Below are 22,423 nucleotides of genomic sequence, written 5' to 3'. Positions count from 1 at the left end.
CATCATCAACGCTCTGATCCCCATCTGGCAACAATTGAAATGGATGGCTCTCGTCTTGGGGAGGCTCCATGTTTTGACAAGATTCTAGGTTTGACATTTAATCCTGATCTGAAATGGAACACGTACATCAAGTCTGTTGCCAAGGGTGCTGGGAAAATGGTGAGATCCTTCTACTGCTCTAGAAGATATCTCACTACTGATGCAATTCTCTATCTGTATAAAAGTATATCCAAGGATGGAGTACTGCTGCCACGTCTGGGCAGGAGCTGCTAAAAACAGCCTATTCTGCCTTGACAAAATACAAAATAGACTTCGTGGCTTAGTTGGGGATGCTCTTTTCTCTTCCTTGCAGCCTCTCTCTCCCACAGAAGAGACGTTGATGACTGTCTTTGTTTTATCGTTATTTCCATGGCAAGTGCTCATCTGAGCTCCAATCTCTGGTCCCCGTTGCCAATCTTTCACAAAAAAACACCCGTCTAACTGAATCTACTGTCATTAATTTTCCCCACTCTTTATCTGTGCCTAAATCCAAACGTAGATTCCATGAGCAGAGCTTCTTTCTTAGAAGTGCACGACTGTGGAACTCTCTTTCGTTTGCCTGTTTCCCACCTGACTACAACTTAGATGTCTTCAAGTCCAACATAAACAAATTCCTGATAAACCGTCTCCTTACGTAAGCCACTCTATCAAATCTCCAATACTAATGATTACTACGATACTATCCCATTGATTACTGTACACGGAATAACCCTTATCCCCGAGTGGCTTCCGGACCTTGATAAGTGGTGACCTCCATGTAAAAATAAATAAATAAATAAACTTCAACCTCTGTCTCACCGACGAAATGTTGCATCCCTCTGCCTGTTTTACAAGTATTTTAATGGTGGATGTTCTAACGAACTACAAATACTCAACAAAAATACTCTCGACAAACCCGACAAGCAGTGAAGTCCCACCCCTACACAGTCGAGATCCCTAGATGCAAGAAAGCCTTTTATTCTAATACAGGAGTGGGCAAACTTTTCAGTGCAAGGGCCCTCATTAAAAAAATTCTAAATTTTACTGGGCCGCATAGTACATTGTCCAATATTGATATTTAAAATCGACAAAATAAAAGGATTTCAAAGAAGTAATGCAATTAATTTTAATTTATTAGCATTTTAAGTACTGTAGAAGATTCTTATGAAACACATTTATTTGAAAGATACAGTAAGTCAGTTAAACTTTAAACTTTAAAAGAAAACAATTTTATTAATATATATTTTTATGTAGGAAGTTCACATGATACACATTTGAAAAACAAAATAACCTTGTTTTATGAATTAAAGCAATTATTAAGTAACTCCGTTTAAAGAAATAAAAAATATATCTTATTAATTAATATTTTAGAATAAAATCTTTAAAATATAAACTTAAATAACTCGAAGGACAAAAATGAATTTTTATATTAAAGAAGAAACGTCACATAGTAACTCAATTTGATAAGGAAACATATTGATATTTTAAAGCAATAACTTGACATGAAACATTATTTGAAACACAAAATAGCTCAGCAACTGAGCAACAAAAGGATCAAAATGACTCAGTGAGAATGATGCAACTGACTGCAATCATTTACCAGTTTGTTGAAATTAGGTGTCAAGTTGCTTGTACTGATTCTTTACACTGACTGAAAATTTACGTCTGTTACAAGTGAGCTGTTCTTTGACTTGTTAATTTTCAATATGTAGAAAGTCTGCTCACATATGTAAGTTGAAGCAGATAACTCAAACATCTTCCTTGCAAAATTTTTCAGATTTTAAAACTTTTCTGGGTGCAGAGATGCATAAAATTCGACTAGTGGTTTATTTCAAAGAGCCTTTTTAAAGAGTTGTCGACTTGCAAATCAATAAGACCTATCCGTAGTTCTTCGGCAGTTGTTTCAACGTCACATGCAAAAGGTGAGCTGAGCAAATCAAACTGTTCTTCAATTGCCTTGAAATCAGCAAATCTGATAAATTCCTCTTTTAGAGCCATCAGCTGGGAACTGTATTTGTTTGATAATGCTTATGTAACAGCTCGTGATTTCAACAGAGGAAAATGAACAAAGTTTTGCTTAAGTTTCAATTGAACCGCTTTCACTTTCACATACAATTCATGAGCAAATACACCTTTGCCTTGTAGTTTTGTATTTAACTCATTCAGCTTTTGCAATGTCTACAGCAAATGCAAAATCACAAATCCATTCGTCCCACTCCAATTCTTTTAAAAAGTCACAAGAAATTTCTTTCATATTAAAAAACATGACAACCTCTGCTTTAACGTTCCACATTCTCTACAGTACTTTCCCCATACTTAACCATTTGTGTGATACAACACATCAGTAAAATATGTCTCGATATCTTCCAAGAAACCTTGGAACTGCCTGTGTTTCAGCCCCCGTGTTTTTATTCAGTTCACTGCACGCAATACTGGATCCGTACCATGTTTGAGTTTCAAAGATGATTTACAGAGGCTTTCTTGATGCATGATGCAGTTAAAAGAAACACACTGTGCGATAGAAAATCCTCTTTGACTTTCTTTCACAAGGCGACAGTGTTTGTCTATGAGTGAAGGAGCGCCATCAGTTGTAATACTTGCCAGTTTATCCAGGCTTAACCTAGACCTGATTAGACTGTTAATGACAATGTTGTATAAATCTTTTCTAGTGACTGTGTCTTTGAGAGACTCCATGGATAGCAATTCCGTTCTAATTTCAAAGTTTTTGTCGATTCCTCTGATGTAAATTAGGACCTGAGCAGTATCCTGCATGTCAGTGCTCTCATCTAAAGCAATAGAAAACCACTGAAAACTAATACTGGTTGTTAACACTTGTTCTTGAATATCCATTCTAATTGCATTTATGCGACTAACAATCGTTCTTCTTGCCAGAGGTATAGCTTCTACTTTTGATATAACTTCAGCACATATTACATTGACAGCATAAACCATGATATCTCTAATAAATACTGCTTCTGCAAATTAATTATTTTATTTTGCCTCAAACTTTTTATCAGATCAGTTGCCTTCCTTTGCAATTCCTGCTTTGATTAATTGCTTCCAAAGTTGGTGTGCTTGGTTTGAAAGTGCCGTTTCAAATTGTATTCTTTGAAAACAGCAACATCTTATACCATGACAAATCAAACATACAGCTTTAACTCCGACATCAGTAAAGAAATACCTTTCAGTCCACTCTTTGTTAAACACTCTGCATTCGTCTTCAATTTTTCGCTTTTCATGGCTTCTAGTCGGTCATTTTGGGTAAATTATGCAAGGTAATAAAAGCTGTACTGAAATAAAATGAAAACAAGTAGTGATTGAGAAGGATACAAACAGGGGTGGACTGAGAGTATTACGGGCCCTCGGACAGCAAATGCAATGCCCCCCATTTCCCAAGTGTTTAGAGTTAAATGCCATATGTCGAGGCTGTGCAGCAAGAAATCTGTGCATATTCGCTTAAATAAGAAAAACAAACTTTAACTTAAGAATAGTGTTGGAACGATTCCTAATTTTTTCCGATGACAATAGTTCCTATCCAAAAAATTTCACTTAATTTGATCAAGTAGTTTTTTCACAGCCGAAAAACAATTTCTTATGAGGACGATTTTATCCATCGTAGAAGCGGCCATATTTGAAGTAAAGGTCAGGTAATCGACATTTTGGTTAATTTAATCTTTTTTTACACTTCCAGCACTAGAAAAATAGAAGTTTTTTAAAAATATTTCCACCGCCAGAAAAATAGAATTTTTTTTTAATATTTCCACCGCCAGAAAAATAGAAATTTTTCTTTAATATTTCCACCGCCAGAAAAATAGAATTTTTTTTTTTAAATATTTCCACCGCCAGAAAAATAGAAATTTTTTTTTCAAAAATCTATTTATTTCCTTTTTTATTCTTAAAAAATAATAAATTGAAATTTATTTCTATGCAGAAAAAACTATATAAATGCCCCCCAACCTACCGATTTCATGAGAAAACATATGGGACGTACAAGTCATATTTAGACCGTGATACTGTGGAACTCAACGCCCAAGGCGTACCGATTTTTCGAGGATGAAAAGAAACTTTAAAATGGTGCCCCACCCAATAAAAAGTGGTCATAAAGCGGGTGCTCATTTTACGTTAAATTATTGAAGCAAAGTGATACCCCATCTTTTAAAACCAATATTTCTTTATAACTTGAAAACTACTGTTATTTTTGTTTTCAGCACCTCCGAAAACCCCCAAAATTGGCGATTTTAAAGGATTTGTCGAGTCTGGAATTAAACTGCATATTTATTATTTACTTTACACAATGGAAATTACGATTTCTTCACGATTTTGCGAAACTTTCATTTTATTTTGTACATTTCAAAGACATTGACATGTTCGGTAAAATACAGTTATAAAATAAATATAGCAAATATCTTTTCTGGAGAAAGCTAATGTTGGTAAATATAGATAAGCACACTATGTTTTTCTGTTGTCACAAAAATTGAACGGAACTTCAGGGACTGCCAAAACAATGTGAAAAAAAGCATGAATCCGTGACTTCAGACTTGTGTTAACTATACGAACTATGGAAAAGCAGAAGTGACTTAATGATTTTTTAAAACTTTTGTTTATCTTCTTCAAACTGCAATTAATGATTAATTTTTGTTATAAATTTGTTAGGTTTTAAGATTTACACAATTTTATGATTAATAATATTATAAACATTTGTATATTAAATATGAAATACGGTTTTACTGAATGCCCATTTGGTTAACTACCAGCTTCCATATTTTGTTCGGTAAAAAGAGACAAACAAAATATGAGATCCGCCTACAAAATGCTTAATATTTGTGGAATAATATTTTCAAATCGGTGTTCATCTGGCGATAAAATAGCTGACAAGAGCCATGTTTATATTTAAGCACAATTAATTAAAAATCTATGGTGTACCGAACTTTTGAAATAATGGAATTTTAATCGTCTTAATCTTTTAAAAATTAATTAACGTTTAGGGAGTTTCTTTCCTTGAAAATTCAACTGGTTATATTATATATTAATTCGAAAAAACGCTTTTAACAACCATAATTATATTAATTTTATATCATGTTTTAATTGCAACTTCAAGCTAAGTTTTTGTTCTATACGTGTATTTAAATTTTTTAAAAATAAATATATTTTATTTATTTGAACTCTTATGTTTCATAATAAATAGAAATTTCGATAGATTTAAATATATTTTGTTCAAATTTCGAAAAAATATATGGTGGGGGAGCAGTTGTATCAGAATTTGGGGGGAATTTTCCCCTAGCAGAAAACTGCGAATAAAATATAAAAAAACTCGTAATTTCTCTTTTTAAAGTGGGTTGTTTATTTTATGTATGGAATATACTTCTAAAAAAAACTATTAATTGTTTAAAAAATAATAGAAATATTATTTTTTATTTTTTAAAAACAGTGTTTACAAGTGCCGGTGCGCGTTCAACCAGCCATTTTCTTACGTATGAAATCAATTGAATTTTATGAGTGAAATTCTTTTCAATTTTTGAAATTAAAAAATCTATCAAAATGTTTCTATTGGTTCAATTTTTACGATATTTTCAAGGTTAATGTGAAAATTTTATGCTATTTCAAATAAACCGAATATAATATTTTAGACAAACGTTTTTTTAATTCACCCCCCCCCATTTTGAAATGTCTATTAAAATTAAAATAATTAATTTACTCACCAAATATTTATATATCACAAATTGAAGACAACAGATCAATAAATAAAATATTCTAATTTAAAACAAACAAAAAAGAAGTGTTTTTGGAAATTTATCTGTAAAGTCCAAAGTGTAAAACCTTTTTTTTTTCTTAAACCATGTTGATTTTTTTTAAATGAAAGCTCATGTTATGCTTATATCGTCAAGTAAATATCGGACGCTGACGGGAATTTTTTCCATTTCATTCAATGTGTTATATTTTTAGATATTAAAAAAAAATTCACTCGATAAAATAGAAATAAGATATAATAATAAAAAACTCGTATATTTCATTAAGAGAAATAAAAAAATCGGTCAACTGGATTTTTTGTTAAACGGCAAAAATTTATAAGTTAATGTGTGCTTTTTTCAGATACGGAGGCCCCAAAATACTAATTTTGGTTAACAGCACGCAATAAAAAGAGATATTAATTATGGCGTTTATAAGACACAGTAAGATAATCGCGAAAATAATCAAGGTTTCTCTTCCTTTATTTGAACAGTCAATAAATCTGAGTTCGCGTTTTTTTATCCTTGTTTAAAAAGTATTTTATTTAAAAAGGACATGGAATGTAAGTATAAATATGGATAACTTCTTAACAATGAACAATGAACAATGTAAGTACACAAAGAATAGATTTTATTATAGGTAAGTGATTTTTTTGGAATTTATATATATTTTTTATAATCGAACTAAGTAAATTTCGTTGATTTTCTTTAAATCTTTTTAAAGAAAACGGAATTAAAAAACAAATATTGCATAATTTGTTATTAAACTTGTTATTTTTTTTTAATTTGGTCTTTGCTCCTTTAATTGAAAAAAAATTAGGGGTTGAATTACATTTTTCAAATAGTTATAAGCTTTGAAAGATAGTAAGTTGATTTATTCAAGTTCATATACGGCATTTTTAATGGCGGATTTTGATACACCTTACTGATATTACTAGTTTATTTTGCCCTTCTATTAAATATCACAAAAATTATTTTGAAAATATTAACTTATAATAAAGTTACATCATATTACACAGTAAGTTTGGGAAAAGGAGTTAAAAATTATTTTTTAAAAAAACTAGACTAAATACTGTTAAAAACGCACCGTGTCAAAGAGAGAGTCGGGTCCCATTTTTAATTTTCCAATACATCGGTAAACACTGTATTTTTTTCGAGCTGAATAAACATGTTACATTAAATAAAAACACTGAAAGCATATCTAGTTCGGTTGAAAAGCAAGTTATCTTGCCTTTGATAACATTTATTGGTTATATATTTGTTTTTGACAACTTTTTCGAATCTATGTGTACAGTAATACAAACCCCATTTTTTAAACGAAAAAAGTAAAGTTTGTTTTTAATTTTAACGGGAATAATATGATTTATTGTTATTAATATGAAAATGGAATTTATAAATTCATTTTAAATTATTGATATTTGATAAATTAACGGGAAATGAAACCATTTTTTTTTCGTATTAACATGAAACGATAGAATTTATGAATTAATGTTAAATTATTGGGTTTTATACAGTTTTTCTTTCGGTAAATTATTTTTTCGCTGAAATTGTGTTTCTATTAAAATTGATTTATTTCACGCATTCGTAGTTTAAAAAAAACAGTGAACCGAAACTAAATTAGAAGTTCCGTTCCATTTTTGTGACAACCGAAAAACATAGCATGCTTATCCATATCTATATATGCATAAAAGTGAACGTGTCTGTGTGTGTCTGCGAAATTTGTTATACAGGGTACTGAGATTTGGGAACATCGATGTGATCGGTTTTAGGCCAGAAATTTGGCGAGTAAAGGGGTTAAAGTTTAACGATTTGACCTTTGAGAACTCTACCAAACTCCTCCGACAATTTGGGTCTACGTACTTGAAATTTTACATATAGGTTCTTTGGACATGGATCTAACTTAATAACTTGATTTGAGCCCAAAAAATAAATTTTAAGGGGTCATAATAGGGGTCAAAGTTTTTAAAAAATTGACCTCTGCGGTCTCTTCCAAATTACTCAGACAATCTGGTCTAAATATTTAAAATTTTACATAAAGAGTATTCATGTCTGTTTGCATGTCTGCCTTAAACTTTTAATAGAGGCGACGTATTTTACCAAGATCAGTATCGTTTTAAAGTTCGATCTTTCATACAACAAATATCGAAAAATTGTCTAAAAACATTAATATCTTCCCCTTCATCTAGGCACTTTTCAACAGGGGGGGGTCACTTTTTAGCCGATATTTTTGAAAGTTATCCTCTCCTTTAGATTGTCTAGCCTTAATTTTAAAAAATGTCACTTCCGGTTTGGCGGTGGTCGTAACAGCATAAACGTTAGGTTTTACCCCATTCTTTTCCTCCTTTGCGGTACGGGTTCGAGTCTGCCTTCCTACTACCACTTTTTTTTTTTTTGCTCAACATACACATCCAAACACCCGGGCAAAACCGGACTGTAATGCTAGTATATATATATATATATATATATATATATATATATATATATATATATATATATATATATATATATATATATATATATAATGTATTTATATAATATATAATTTATTTATATAATATATAATTTATTTATATAATGTTGATACAATTTACGAAAATATTAAAAAAAAAGAAGTAAAATAAGTACTTCAAAATATAGTTATCGAAAACGTAACAAAAAAATTAGAAACAGCATGAAAGAAATCGATGATCCTTTTTTTTCAATTTTTTAACACCAACAAAATGTTACCTTTTATAAACATTTTGCATATATGTGAATTCATTTTTGGTCATTTATAGAAAAATGGAAAACAAGATTAAAAGTGTTTTTTTAATAAATCTTTTATAAATCAGTTAATTTATTTTAATCAGCAGTAAATGTACAAAATTGATTATATATATATATATATATATATATATATATATATATATATATATATATATATATATATCAAGATATTTTTAAAAAGTAAATACTAAACAAAATATTTGACAAAACGGAACAATATTGAATAATTTAAAAAAATGTTTTGCTTGAATTCGCATAAAATCCTCTTATTGACATTCTAAAAATTTTGACCTACAAAATTACGTAATGTTAATTTAACTTTACTAAATTGTGTAACAAATTAGCATAATTACAGATGTAAACACAATAATTAGTCAACATTTTAACTTACTAAAATGCTTGGCAATGGCAACAGGAATTTATAAGATGTCCTTTCTTTGGAAATTCTAAATATCATACGAAAAGTTTAGTGTCTTTTGGGAGTGATGGAGATGGAAGAGAGAGTTCGCTAAGACTTGACCGGTCGGTCGGTGGTACCCCAGACTACAAGCGCCAGATTTTTTGGTCACCAGAATATTTTTAGTATATTAAAATAATTTATTGCCTGTTTTCAGCCAGGCAAAGGTTTCGGGCGCGGCAAATAAAAAAGGATCCGATAAAGCTACGCCTGGCAGTCTAGCTGGGAACCAAGTGTGAACTTACCAGACCCCATTAAACAGATATTTTTTTAATGCGTAATTAATAAGGTTTCTTCGTTTTCTTTTACTTTCTTTGTTTTTCTTTTTTCAGAAATTTAGTTAGATTGTTAACAAAGATACTTTTTTTTATCTTCAAATTTTCATTGTTGCATGGATCTGCCCGTATTTGTGCCACAATTCAATATTCAGTACTTGGAGGGCCGCATGAATTCCTTTGTCGGGTAGTTTGTCTACCCCTACTCTAATAGCTTCTCCCTAGAACTGCTAGACTTTGGAATTCTCTTCCGGTTTCCTACTTCCCCAACTGTACTGATATGCAGAAGTTCAAGTGTAATGTGAACAGACATTTTGCTGCTAAACTCCCTACATAGTACACCTGCAACGTGTGTCCCTGATAGTACACCCATCCATCAAAGTGACAATGTTCCTTGATTGGGGTAAAAAAAAACGTAGAATCTCACTTTTATTTCATGTCTAGATTAGAATAGGGCACAGCAATCTAATATCTCATTTTCTGTCCTAACAAAAAATAAAAATTTCGAATTGATAAAAAAAAACACCAATAGTTTCGTCAATTCATTTACTTCTATTTCATTAAAAAGAATAAAAACGGATCGTAAGTAGCCATTAATCATTTATACGGTTATTTATTAAATTATTTATTAAATTAACTTGTTATTTACAAAGCAAAACCGATATTTATGCTAGATACTTAGACTCGCTGTATAATAGGAGTATGTCAGATAATTAAAAAAAAATAAACTTAAAAACAAAGGCTATGAGAGTGAATCTATAAAAGAATGCAGTATTCACAACGTATTAGAGGTGATCTTTTAAAGGTACAGGCAAAAATGGCAACGGAAAAATACCAGCGTCAAAATATCAATGGTAAAAATGGCACTGGTAAAATGGCAAAATCGGATTAATAAGAAAAATGGCACATCACTTACGGAAAATTGGGAATTCAATTCAAGAAGGGTCGAACCTATCTTGCTTTTCTCTATGTTTTAATAGCGTTAAGCAGCTCCCTCCCCACATATTTTAAAATAATTATTTTCAATATATATTTTGATTAATGACGTGCAAACTCGGCTTTATCATCTCATCTCGTGTTAAATAGGGGTAAACTTCTCGCTCCAAGTATTTTAAAATAAATATTTTTTTCAATTTTCGATGTCGGTTTCCCGAAGTTTTCTTGGGAGGATGGAGAAGTAGGATCCCACTGTTAAAGTTTTTAAATGGGCATGATAAAAAAAACTAAAAAATAAAAAAGTATTTGTATGTAAAACGAATTAAAATCTATTAAAATCCATTATTCTTGAGCAACTTTTCCCCAGAAAAAAGCATATGAAAAGAAGAATATAAAACATTTTTTTATTATTTTTAATAGAATTTTAAATTAAAAATTTTCCAAAACCACACAATTTCACCGCCATTTTTTCTCAAACGATAAAACATTAAGATATACATCAAATCTAGGATAATTTGCTAGAAGAATATACAAAAATTTTATAACGTAAGTACCTGAATTTCAAATAATTCCGACTATTCATATCGGTGCTCGGTAAAAATGGCACCGGTAGAAATGGCACCAGTAAAAATGGCACTGGTAAAAATGGCACCGGTAAAAATGGCACCGGTAAAATTGGCACCGGTAAAAATGGCACAAGGTAAAAATGGCACCAAAGGGTGCTACTGAAGCTTTGGGGTCCCAAATTCTAACCTCATTTTGTTCCTATTTTCTTGCCGTCAACGAGGGCAGAGTTAGACACAAGGTCGATTTTTAATATCCAGCCCCCCCCAAAAAAAAGGGGCAGTTTTCATCGGAACAAAAGATTACAATTACCTCAGTTTAGAAGCATTGTTTGTCTAAAGGTTCTTATTTAATTGCACCCCGCTAGGGCAAAGTTAGACACAAGGTTGGTTTTAAATCTGGGGAATATCCAGCTCCCCAAAAAGGGGCATTTTCGATCGGAACAAAAAATTACAATTACCTCAGTTTAGAAGCATTGTTTATCTAAAGGTTCTTATTTAATTGCACCCCGCGAGGGAAAAGTTAGACACAATGTCGGTTTTTAATCTGGTGACTATCTAGCTCCCCAAAATGGGGTACTTAGGACTAATGAATCGCAACTTATCAAGGATAAAACACACTTGAGGATAAGGGTTAATGTGGAAGTTTTCAATTGCACTAAACAAAATGCATCTTTTCTGGACAAGTTGTAGTTGTATTTTTGGGTTCTTTTTTCATAATGAATGAATCGCTAGTTATCAAGGATAAAACACACACGGGGATAAGTTTTTTTCCCCCTAAAACAAAACAAAATAAAAATGATCCAGAAAAGATGCACTTTGTTTAGTGTAATTAAAAGCTCCCTGATTGACACTTATCCTCGACTGGCTTTTATCTTTGATAAAAGACAAAACTAATTTTGGTGCACTCTAAATTTATTTTATCATTGAATGTATTTTATCGTTGATAAGTTGGGCTTTGCCATTTTTTCTTATTTATCCAAAACTGCTATTATTGAATAAATATTGAACTCTGGAATGTTTCTGTTGAACTCGAGAATCTGCACAGAATTTCTGTCGGAGGTTGCATCGACTGATATGTTAACAAAGTGTAGTATCACTTCTGATGCTACACTCCACCTATTATCTCCCCGTTTAATGAAAAATTAATAAATCCTTTCAGACTGAGACAATTTTAATTTTTGTTCTGATCCAGAGTTCCTCTTGTTGGAGAACTGGATATTGCCCACATAAAAAAACGACCTTGTCTAACTTTGCCCTCTTGGGGAAGCAAGTAAATAGGAATACTCAAGATGAGAATAGTAGTCCAAAGCTGGAATGGGAACAGTAACACAAAATTCTCAAAGCTAAACTGTATCAATATTGTTAATTACCAAAAATAGTTTTATTGCCTTATTAACAAATTCAACAGACACATAAACTAAAGTGAAAGATAACACGTGTTGTCGCGTATACGTGCGAAAAGGTTTAATGACCAATTCATCTCACAGTTTCATGCTCACAGTTGAGTATGAAACCGTTCTGGGGGACATTTCTGGGGTCAATCGGTCACTGAGTATATTTCTGACATAAAATTATAAACTGATTCCAATATAAATAACAGCTTACTGACCAAATATGACAGAGTTCAGTTTTGACTCACTGAAATAGGTACTTATACATGTTTAACACCCCGAGAGTACAAACAACGTTGAAATAATAACTATTTAGAAAGCCATTCTTAACATGGAGGTGGGGTGAACTATTTTGCACTTTCACCCAACAATTTAATGAAATAAAAGTAACATTATTTTTTTTAAGTTCATATTTCTTTCGGTATCAAACATCCATAAGTACAATACGTTCGTTTGTTTACAAAATAAAAAAAAGTTTATTTCCGCACCGAGGGAAGAGGTCATTGAATATTTAGGCTGTGAGCTATAAGACTCAGCGCACAAGGAGTACTTAATTTTAAAGTATAAACATGTATCGAACTATAATTTTAAAGTTTTAATATTTCTTTTTAATGAGTGATTCATAATTGAAAAAAATATGCTAAAAACATTTATAGATTGTTTTTAGTATTGTTTTTTTTTTTTTTTTGGTTTTTACATTAAGGTTGTATAAAATGTATCAAAATATAATTTTAATTCATCAATGTAGTAATTTAAAAAAACATGAAATATTTATGAAGAAACTTCTTTATATTTGAGTTTCATAAAGGGGTCGATAACTCGTCTCCATTGCCGACATGTTGCAATGCAGGAGTTACATAAAAAAGAAACAACACTAAGTGTACATAAATTACGAGGAACGAATAGCATAATGTTGATTTCTGATTTCAATATCAGAAGCCGTCATCAAATGGACTGTTCCTCGCTATAATTGTTTATGCCTAAGTTATTTTGTTTGTATTTTTGAAAAATATATAAACTGCTTATTTTTATTTTATTTTTACTTTTAGCATATCTTGCGTTTGGTAGCATTTATTTGTTGTATATTTTACATTTTCATTTTGTTGTCTATAGTAATAAGTGTTCGATAATTCTTATTTTTAAGGCATTTATTAGTATAGACATCGAATCGAATATATGGTAAAGAAACAAATAAATAGAAGTAACTAATTAAAATAAAAGTAACTTGTTTGTAAATAAGGGAGATTTTTAAAATTTATTTCTGCCCAGTGTTCAACTTATAATAGGGGAGAAGAGGTGAATGAATTACCACACAGATGAAAAAAGTTATTTCTGACACCCGTGACGTAATAGCACTTTTGGAAATCTCAAAAACGAGATTCGCATTTAGGATCTATTTAAATTTGACACACTTCTCATTATTTTCTGTAACACCGGTGACGTCGCAGTACATGACCTAACTTTTGGAAAACTCAAAACGAGGGTAAAATTTGAGACCAGATCGGTCACGGTCGTCTAACACCCTTTTTAATTCAACAAATTTCGCACGTTTTCCCATTTTAATATACTGTGAGATATTCATGCATGTTCTCGTTTTGTCATTTTTCTCATTAATCCATTACGTGCCATTTTTACCGGTGCCATTTTTACCTATTTATTCACTTGTGCCATTTTTACCGGTGCCATTTGTACCGGTACCATTTTTACCAGTGCCATTTTTACCGGTGCCATTTTTATCAGTGCAATTTTTACCGGTGCCATTTTTACCGGTGCCATTTTTACCTAAATTCATAGAAATACATATACATGCATACATATGTGTATATATGTGTATATGTATGTGTGTATATATGTGTATATATATATATGTGTATATATGTGTGTGTATATATATATATATGTATATATATTTATGTGTATATATACGCATATATATGTACATATATATGTATGTATATATATGCGTATATATGTACATATATGAGTATATATCTCTGTATATATACGTATATATATACAGAGTTTTGTATATATATATATATATACGTATATATACAAAACTATGTATATATATACACGTATATATACAGAGATATATACTCATATATGTACATATATACGCATATATATACATACATATATATATGTATATATGTATATAGATGTTTATATATGTTTACATATATGCATATATATGTATATATATGTATATACATATGCGTATATATGTATGGATATATGTGTGTATATATGTATATATATGAATATATTTATAGATGTATATATGCATATATATGTTTATATATATGTGTATATATATGTATATATATATATGACTATATATATATATATATATATATATATGTGTGTGTGTATGTGTGTGTGTGTATTATGATCTGTGACACAGCAAAACAGTACTGTATGTGAACGACTATAATGCCCGCTATCTTGGGTTGAGCATATTGGGAAGTGATATACAAATTACCATCAAGCGATGCTCTTCGTGTAAACATATTGAGATTTGGTTTTTGGACAATGTTAAAACATTGTTAATTCACTGCACGCATAGTTGCAGCCGAATAGGCCAACGGTTAGAAACACCGGCTGTCCGGGTTTCGATCCTGGTTTGAACTGTGAAACAGCAAAACAGTACTATATGTTAATGACTACATGTTTTTATGAGTATATATATATATATATATATATATATATATATATATAGAGAGAGAGAGAGAGAGAGAGAGAGAGGGAGAGATAAATATATGTATATATATATGTATATATATACATCTATATATATATATATATATATAGAGAGAGAGAGAGAGAGAGAGCGAGAGAGAAAGAGATTGAGAGAGAGAAAGAGAGAACAGAAAACGTGGTAAGATAGTAATGGCACCGTTTAAATAACACCAGTAAATATAAAACGTTCATAAAGAGGAAACTTTGCACAAAAAGAAGAAGAATTTGGCAACAGAATAATTAGAATTGTTCGGGAAAAGCTAGGATTAGTTCCCCTGTCTCTAATTTATTACACCGGTCAAACTGTATGTCTTCCTATATTGTAAAATAAATATTCAAACAATAATCACTCTGTTGTTTTCAAGCAAAACTCGATATTCTTCACACTCTAATAGATTATGAACAATAATTTTGGGTGACATTTTACGTAGAGTGTATGTAATGCCTTGCCATTGTTACATTTTTAGTTGACATAATTATTTTTATGCCTGTTTGGTATTGTTTGTGAGTTGGTACTTTTTGCTACTAGTTTGAATTATTTCAATCTTGTGACATTTGGATTCGGTGTAACTTTTTGATTTGTTGTTGTTTTTTTTTTTGTAATATTTACATGGCGTGGACAATCTATTTTCCATTTGTTGTCATTTTATGTTTTGATACAGTTTTGTTCGTGTGCCTTTTAATTTTATGATGTGGCATTCCTATTTTTATTATGTGACATTTAGATTTTGGAACTTTCATAATACTTGAGAGTTATGATTTTTAAAATATTTTGTTACCAAATAAAGTGTAAAATCTGTTTTAAGCGTTTATGTAACGGAGCAAGGTGATTGATTAGCTTATATGTATGTTCCCATTTTCTTTAAAAGAACATCGAAGAGTACAAACATTGAGGAAGTTATTCAAATGCGAAAATGTGGAGTTTCAAGTTGGGAAAGTGTTTTACTTTGTATTGAAAGCAATTCACGTAGGGTAATAAAATGTTGACAGGCAAAAATGTCACTTATCAGAAAGGTGTTTTGCCAAGGAATCACTGGCGCCCGTTTAGTATGTTAGAACAAGTGGTAAGGCGCCCCATGTTTGTGGGTGACTGCAGGGTCAACCTGACTTATGTAGGTCAAACACAATCTTCAATTTAAGCTCGTAAAGCCTACATTTTTTCTACCCCCCCACACACACGTACGCTAGGGATGAATCAAATTGAAATCATATCCGGTCTAAAGCAAATTTGACCGATTTCCCCAAATTACCTACCCCGAATGTAAGCATTTATATTTATAATTGATCTTTGATGTACATTACTTGTCATTGACTTTGGTTACATGTTTTATTGTTGATTTACACATATTGATTAGTTTTGGATGTTCAATTCTGTGTAGATTTGTATATCGTTATTGATTTGTGACGAATATTTTGAGGCTAGATTTACATGTCTTAAATACTTCTAAGCGGACAATCTCCTGGGGATTTGACATATATTAATTGATTTTAAACGTATATTTTTATGTAGATTTATATGCCTCAATTTAATTTAGTGCGCAAATTTACACAGCTTATCTCTCTTACGCCACTGCCAGGATACATAACCTCACTCGAATTCTAATCAAAAAATATCTTGATTTTTAACTCTACGTCGACATTTACCATACTTACCCTATCCTTAAAAATTAAATTAATATTTAGACACAAGTGTTTAATAATAGGGTTAGTATGGTTGCATCATCTCAAACAAATGAGAAAGACTAGTTAATTTATTCTGGCTCGAGGCATTCTACGTTCTGTAAAAAATATTTAACAAATCTGCCAGTTTTCCTTAGCGTTCATGTAATAGTCAACATTTTGCGTCTCATTTAACCTTCGTGCATAAAACAGGACTGAGCAACCACTTTACCTCTGCAGATTGATTCTGGGCAGATGAAAGGTATGTATGTCTATATCGCAAGTCAGTTTCCTTGATAATTAGTTAAGAACAAAGTGTAACATTTGTTCGTTTTATGTTAACGGAAAAACATTGTTATTGTACATTTCTTTCATTTTAATATTTTGAAACGTCGATAAAACTATTGAACTGTATTCATTGCCATCAACATTCACATTCAAGCTAAGAATTCATAGCCGCCTTCTATTCAAATGTTATCTTCCTCTATACAGTGTTCAATGGAAAGTAGTTAAATTTAGTTTTGTTCTCACACGATAGAAAACTATGAACCAGAAAGGCTTAATTAAATCAATATTTATGTATTATATCTCACGTAACCAATATACGAGAATCCAACAAGGGAATGTATTTTTTAAAGAATTAAGGAATGAAGTTTATTACAGAACTAAAATTCAACTTATCTCCTTAATTAAAAATAATTTCTTGAAAAAAATGTTGATTACGATATTTACAGTAATATTATGAATAGAATCTAATAATTTTTGGTGTTTTTTTTTTCCAAAAAATAATGCTGAGTGGGAAACCGTAGTTACATTTGGTTTCAATGAATAAACATTTCGGTCGATGTAAACTCTAACCTTCTTAAGGCATATCTTTACGAACTCGGGAATCTTTGTGACGCACCTGAGAATCGGCAAGGAATTTACGGCACCAAACCAACGTATGTAATGTTGTGTGGTAGAGAATCGATTTATGTTGTATAGTCGTACGAAAACGTTGTATGTTAAAAGCAGGCATATGTTACGTTTCATTAAATCGACGCTTGTTATGTAGTGGTACTAAACCGACATATGTTATATAACCGTATGAATGAGACATATATTATAAAGGGTACCAACATACATTTGACGACATACCTGTTTTGCTGCTGTCGTTTCTCTGAGAGTTCTTCATCAAAATCTTGGGGAGAAGAATTCTGTATAAAGAGAGACCAAGATGCTGTTTATTTTTATATTTTTATTTCTCCTAGGCAGTAGACATTAACAGAGTAGTGATCGATGATCTTTGCTTGGGTGGGTAGTTCTTACATATCTCACGTCTGAGACTCTCCCCCTCTCTTCGGAAGAGGATACCTTCCAGATCATCATCTTCTGTTGACAACTTTATCAAAACATAGCTTCATATTTCATCTCTTGTTTACTCCGCCAGTTAGATTGATAGATAGATCGAGATAGATAGATTGCTATATCGATCGATACAACGATGTATAACATTGATAAACAGATACAAAAACTCATAGATAGATAGATTGATGCATAGATAAATTACAGACAATTTCTATTTTGCTCAACCAACTATATAACACTTCTATTTAATTCACGGGGGAGCATATCCTCGTTACATATGTAATCATTAATGTTTGTAAACTTACATCGAGCATTATTTAATAAGCACAGGGTTTTCAGTGGATCTACATCTAGGAAACCAAACTATATATATATATATATATATATATATATATATATATATACTTATACTGATATTTATATCTAAAAATAAAATAGAATTAAGGCTCTTAAAATGCATAGTAGACTTTTTCACAATGGCCTGTGGTACACTATAAAAAAAATCAGTTTTAAAAGTGACCTTCTTCCGGAGGTTGACGGTTCAATTATCAGCATATGTGACTGAAAATACAGCATCGAATTGATTATGACTTCTATCCGATCATGGTTCACGGAACGATTTTTTTTAATGAATTAATACTCGACGTTGTATCTATTTCTGCTTTATTGGGGAGGCAAAATATTTGGACTATGACATTTGTTCGTGGCATATGGACTAGGACATGTGTCCGTGGAATATGGACAAGGACATTTGTTCGTGGTATATGGACTATGATATTTGTTCGTGGTATATGGACTAGGACATTTGTTCGTGGTATAAGGCCTATGACATTTGTTTGTGGTATATGGACTATGACATTTGTTCGTGGTATAAGGCATATGACATCTGTTCGTAGTATATGGACTAGGACATTTGTTTGTGGTATATGGACTAGGACATTTGTTCGTGGTATATGGACAAGGACATTTGTTCATGGTATAAGGCATATGACATTTGTTCGTAGTATATGCATTAGGACATTTGTTCGTGGAATATGGACTAGGACATTTGTTCGTGGTATAAGGCCTATGACATTTGTTCGTGGTATATGGACTAGGACATTTGTTCGTGGTATATGGACTAGACATTTGTTCGTGGTATATGGACTATAACATTTGTTCGTAGTACATTTGTTCGTGGTATATGGACTAGGTCATTTGTTCGTGGTATGGACTATAACATTTGTTCGTGGTACATGGACTATGACATTTGTTCATGGTATATGGACTAGGACATTTGTTCGTGGTATAAGGCCTATGACATTTGTTCGTGGTATATGGACTATGACATCTGTTCGTGGTATATGGACTAGGACATTTGTTCATGGTATATAGACTATAACATTTTTTTCGTGGTACATAGACTATGACATTTGTTCATGGTATATGGACTAGGACATTTGTTCGTGGTATATGGACTATGAAAATTGTTCGTGGTATATTGACTATGACACTTGTTTGTGGTATATGGACTAGGACATTTGTTCATGGTATATGGACTAGGAAATTTGTTTGTGATATATTGACTAGGGCATTTGTTCATGGTATATGGACTATGACATTTGTTCGTGGTATATGGACTAGGACATTTGTTCTTGGTATATGGACTATGACATTTATTCGTGCTATATGTACTATGACATTTGTTTGTAGTATATGGACTAGGACATTTGTTCGTTGTATATGGACTAGGACATTTGTTCATGGTATGTGGACTAGGACATTTGTTTTTGGTATATGGACTAGGACATTTGTGCGTGTTATATGTACTAGGACATTTGTTCGTGGCAGTATCTAGAAAACTCGTCCAAGAAAGACGCCTCTATTTTTGATAGGTTGGAAAATTCTGCAATTATTGAATAATTATCGATTAAAAACACATTTTATGACTGTTCTTGAAGGAAATATTGTTTTTAAAAGAGACTACGAATTTAGGTAAAAATGGCACTGATAAAAGATTGCAAAAGTTAATAAATAGGTAAAAATGGCAGTTTAACAATGGAAATTAGAACCGCTTATAAATATAGGTTAAGCTCCCATTCTTTTAATTAAAAATAGGGTTGCCCCCCCCCACTCAAATATAAATAAATATTTTTAAACACAGATAGGGGTAAGGGCTCAGCGTACTTTTTCTTTTTAATAGGGGCTAATCAAGGTCGACAATTATTTCTGCTAGTTTGAGCGATTCTTTTAGCGAGCAATTGTGAAAAGTCTTTGTGGGGGAAGAGATAAGGAATATAACCCTTAATTGCTTGTATATCTTCTTTCATCATAATTAAAACGCCTCAATATTGAACCCAAAATGATGTAGTTTATTTTGGGGTGATTTTTCTCAAGAGAGAATGATTTTTTAAATAATAACGTCATTATTTAAGCATTCCCCCTACTATTCTGCAGAAGTACCCAGAGTTCTAATAATAACTAATTTTCTTTAATAATAGAAAAGTTATAATTGCGAATTGGGGCAAAAAATAAACAAACAAACAAAACGATGTTGGGGAAAACCAGTTCCTCACAAAACTCTGCTAGTGTCCAAATAAATAGCAATTGTCAGGTATGAAGAGTGTACTCCACATTGATACAAGCTAATTGCCTTTCTGGACGACCCGGCCGCGAAGGCCATGCGCTGCTGCTGTTTGCTTCGATCAGTTTCGCTTTATTTAAACGAAAAAGACAAAACAAACATTGGAAAGAACGGGGCGGAGGGAATTTTTTAAAATATAAATAAAGATAGAGACGGCATCCGTTCATAAATCAAAGATATTATAACCTAAGGAGTATAAGGAAACTTCTAAATAAATATAACCTCATCGAGAACCCCGACGAAAAAAAAAAAACCTTTCGTGGACATACAAAAATGCGCGTGGCCGTTTTGCCTTTTATATATGTAGATGGAATAAAATAACACGAGAAGCAAATAAAATAATTTTCACATATTCATTATTTATTCATTAGATTATTTTTTAGAGTCTACAAAAACTATCAAAAGGATTTTATAAAATACGATTCAAATTTTCATTTCAATGAGTTTAAGCCATCCGAAAATAGAGCTTAACATTTTTTGTAATATTACTTATGTCTTAAAAATGACTGGAATTAGGAGAAATGTGACTTAATAAGAGGGCAAGAAAAATGGAGATGTGGCGAATCTTTACAATGGCGAGAGAGACAGAGAGAGAGACCGTAAGGAAATGTTGAGAGATACGCCACGGTGATGCGCGCGGAGAGCTAGTTAGCAATAAAAAGAGAGAACAAGAAAAAAAGGAGATATAAAGGGATTAGTAGGAAAGGGGTAATGTGGGGAGTCAGGACAAGAGCAAGTCTGCGTGTGAAGAGAGAGAGAAAGAATGACAGGCAGACAGAGAAAGACAGGGACAGAGCGATTCGGAGATGTAATTATCAATAGAAAAAGGGAGAGAATGAGAAGGAAGGTAGTGAAAAAACGGAGACTGGTAGAGAGAAGATGAGATTAATCAAGGTGATGGCGGATGGGACTGGGAGAGAGAGAGAGAGAAAAAAAATAGAGAGATGGACGCATTAGCAATGAACCAGGAATAATTCTTCTGGATTAGAAATTGAGCACAAGGTAAGCGAAATTGACGAGGTTATTTTTTTCTGTAATTCGCACTCGTCTGAAAATAAGTAAAGACGGTAAAGTTGGGTCAAAGTCGGAAGAAAAAGAAAAGGAAGAATGTAAAATGCCACTTGTGTAAACAAATACTAAACGAAGTGTGAAGGAAATTCGAGACATGAGTATAAGAGATGGAAAAAAACAGGAAAAGGGGGGAAGTATAAAAAATTCAAATCTCTGAAAAGAAAGAATAAGAAAGATATACACATAAATTAAACAATAAACATTAAACGTAAATTAAAAATCATTTATATATTATGGTATTTGTTACTTTCTTAGTTACTTCTTAGGTTAAGCTTGGAAAAAATCCAAAAACAGTTTTTGATGGCTAAACAGCTTCTAAAACAGCTAATTTCGCGAAATCTGGCTTAAAACGTTTGGCCTTTTTTTTTAAACAGTTTAGTCTCCAAAAATTGTATTTGGCCTTTTTCTGGGCGTATTGTACGGACTAACTAAGGAAGAAATGAGGCCACATCAACGGGAGGTCACTCTCACATTCTTGCTCAGTGTTGCCAGATTATCATTTCTAAAACCACATTTCGCGAAATGAGTATTTTTAAGGCAGTTTGAACTCTAAAAATTGTAGTTGGCTTTTCCAAGGGTAACGTACGGACCAACTAAGGATTGAGAGTATCATATAGGCAAGCAGAATATTATATAGACAGAACTATGTAGCATAATATTATTTTCTGGGTATAGACCCTGAAGTCATCTAAGCTTCAACCTTTGTCCCATCGACGAAATATGGCACAACTTAGCCAGTTTTACAAGTGTTTTAATGGTGAATGCTCCATCGAATTACAAGCCCGTATACCTCCTTGACGTAAATACCATTGGCAAACCCTACAAGCATCAAAGTCCCATCACTAC

At 31.9% G+C, this 22,423-nt stretch overlaps 1 protein-coding gene across 1 annotated transcript; it reads right to left on the bottom strand.

The window, feature by feature from the left end:
• Positions 1 to 2,430: 2,430 nt before the first annotated feature.
• LOC145303591 (general transcription factor II-I repeat domain-containing protein 2A-like) lies at positions 2,431 to 2,970 on the bottom strand. The gene has a single exon (XM_080145143.1). The coding sequence runs from the start codon at positions 2,968 to 2,970 to the stop codon at positions 2,431 to 2,433; it is 540 nt and encodes a 179-aa protein (XP_080001269.1).
• Positions 2,971 to 22,423: the final 19,453 nt, after the last annotated feature.

Source organism: Euprymna scolopes, chromosome 2 (assembly GCF_053919585.1).
Source record: "Euprymna scolopes isolate OS-2025 chromosome 2, ASM5391958v1, whole genome shotgun sequence".
Taxonomy (NCBI): domain Eukaryota; kingdom Metazoa; phylum Mollusca; class Cephalopoda; order Sepiida; family Sepiolidae; genus Euprymna; species Euprymna scolopes.
The sequence above is the reverse complement of the archived record's forward strand: the minus strand, read 5'-3'. Positions and strand labels throughout refer to the sequence as shown.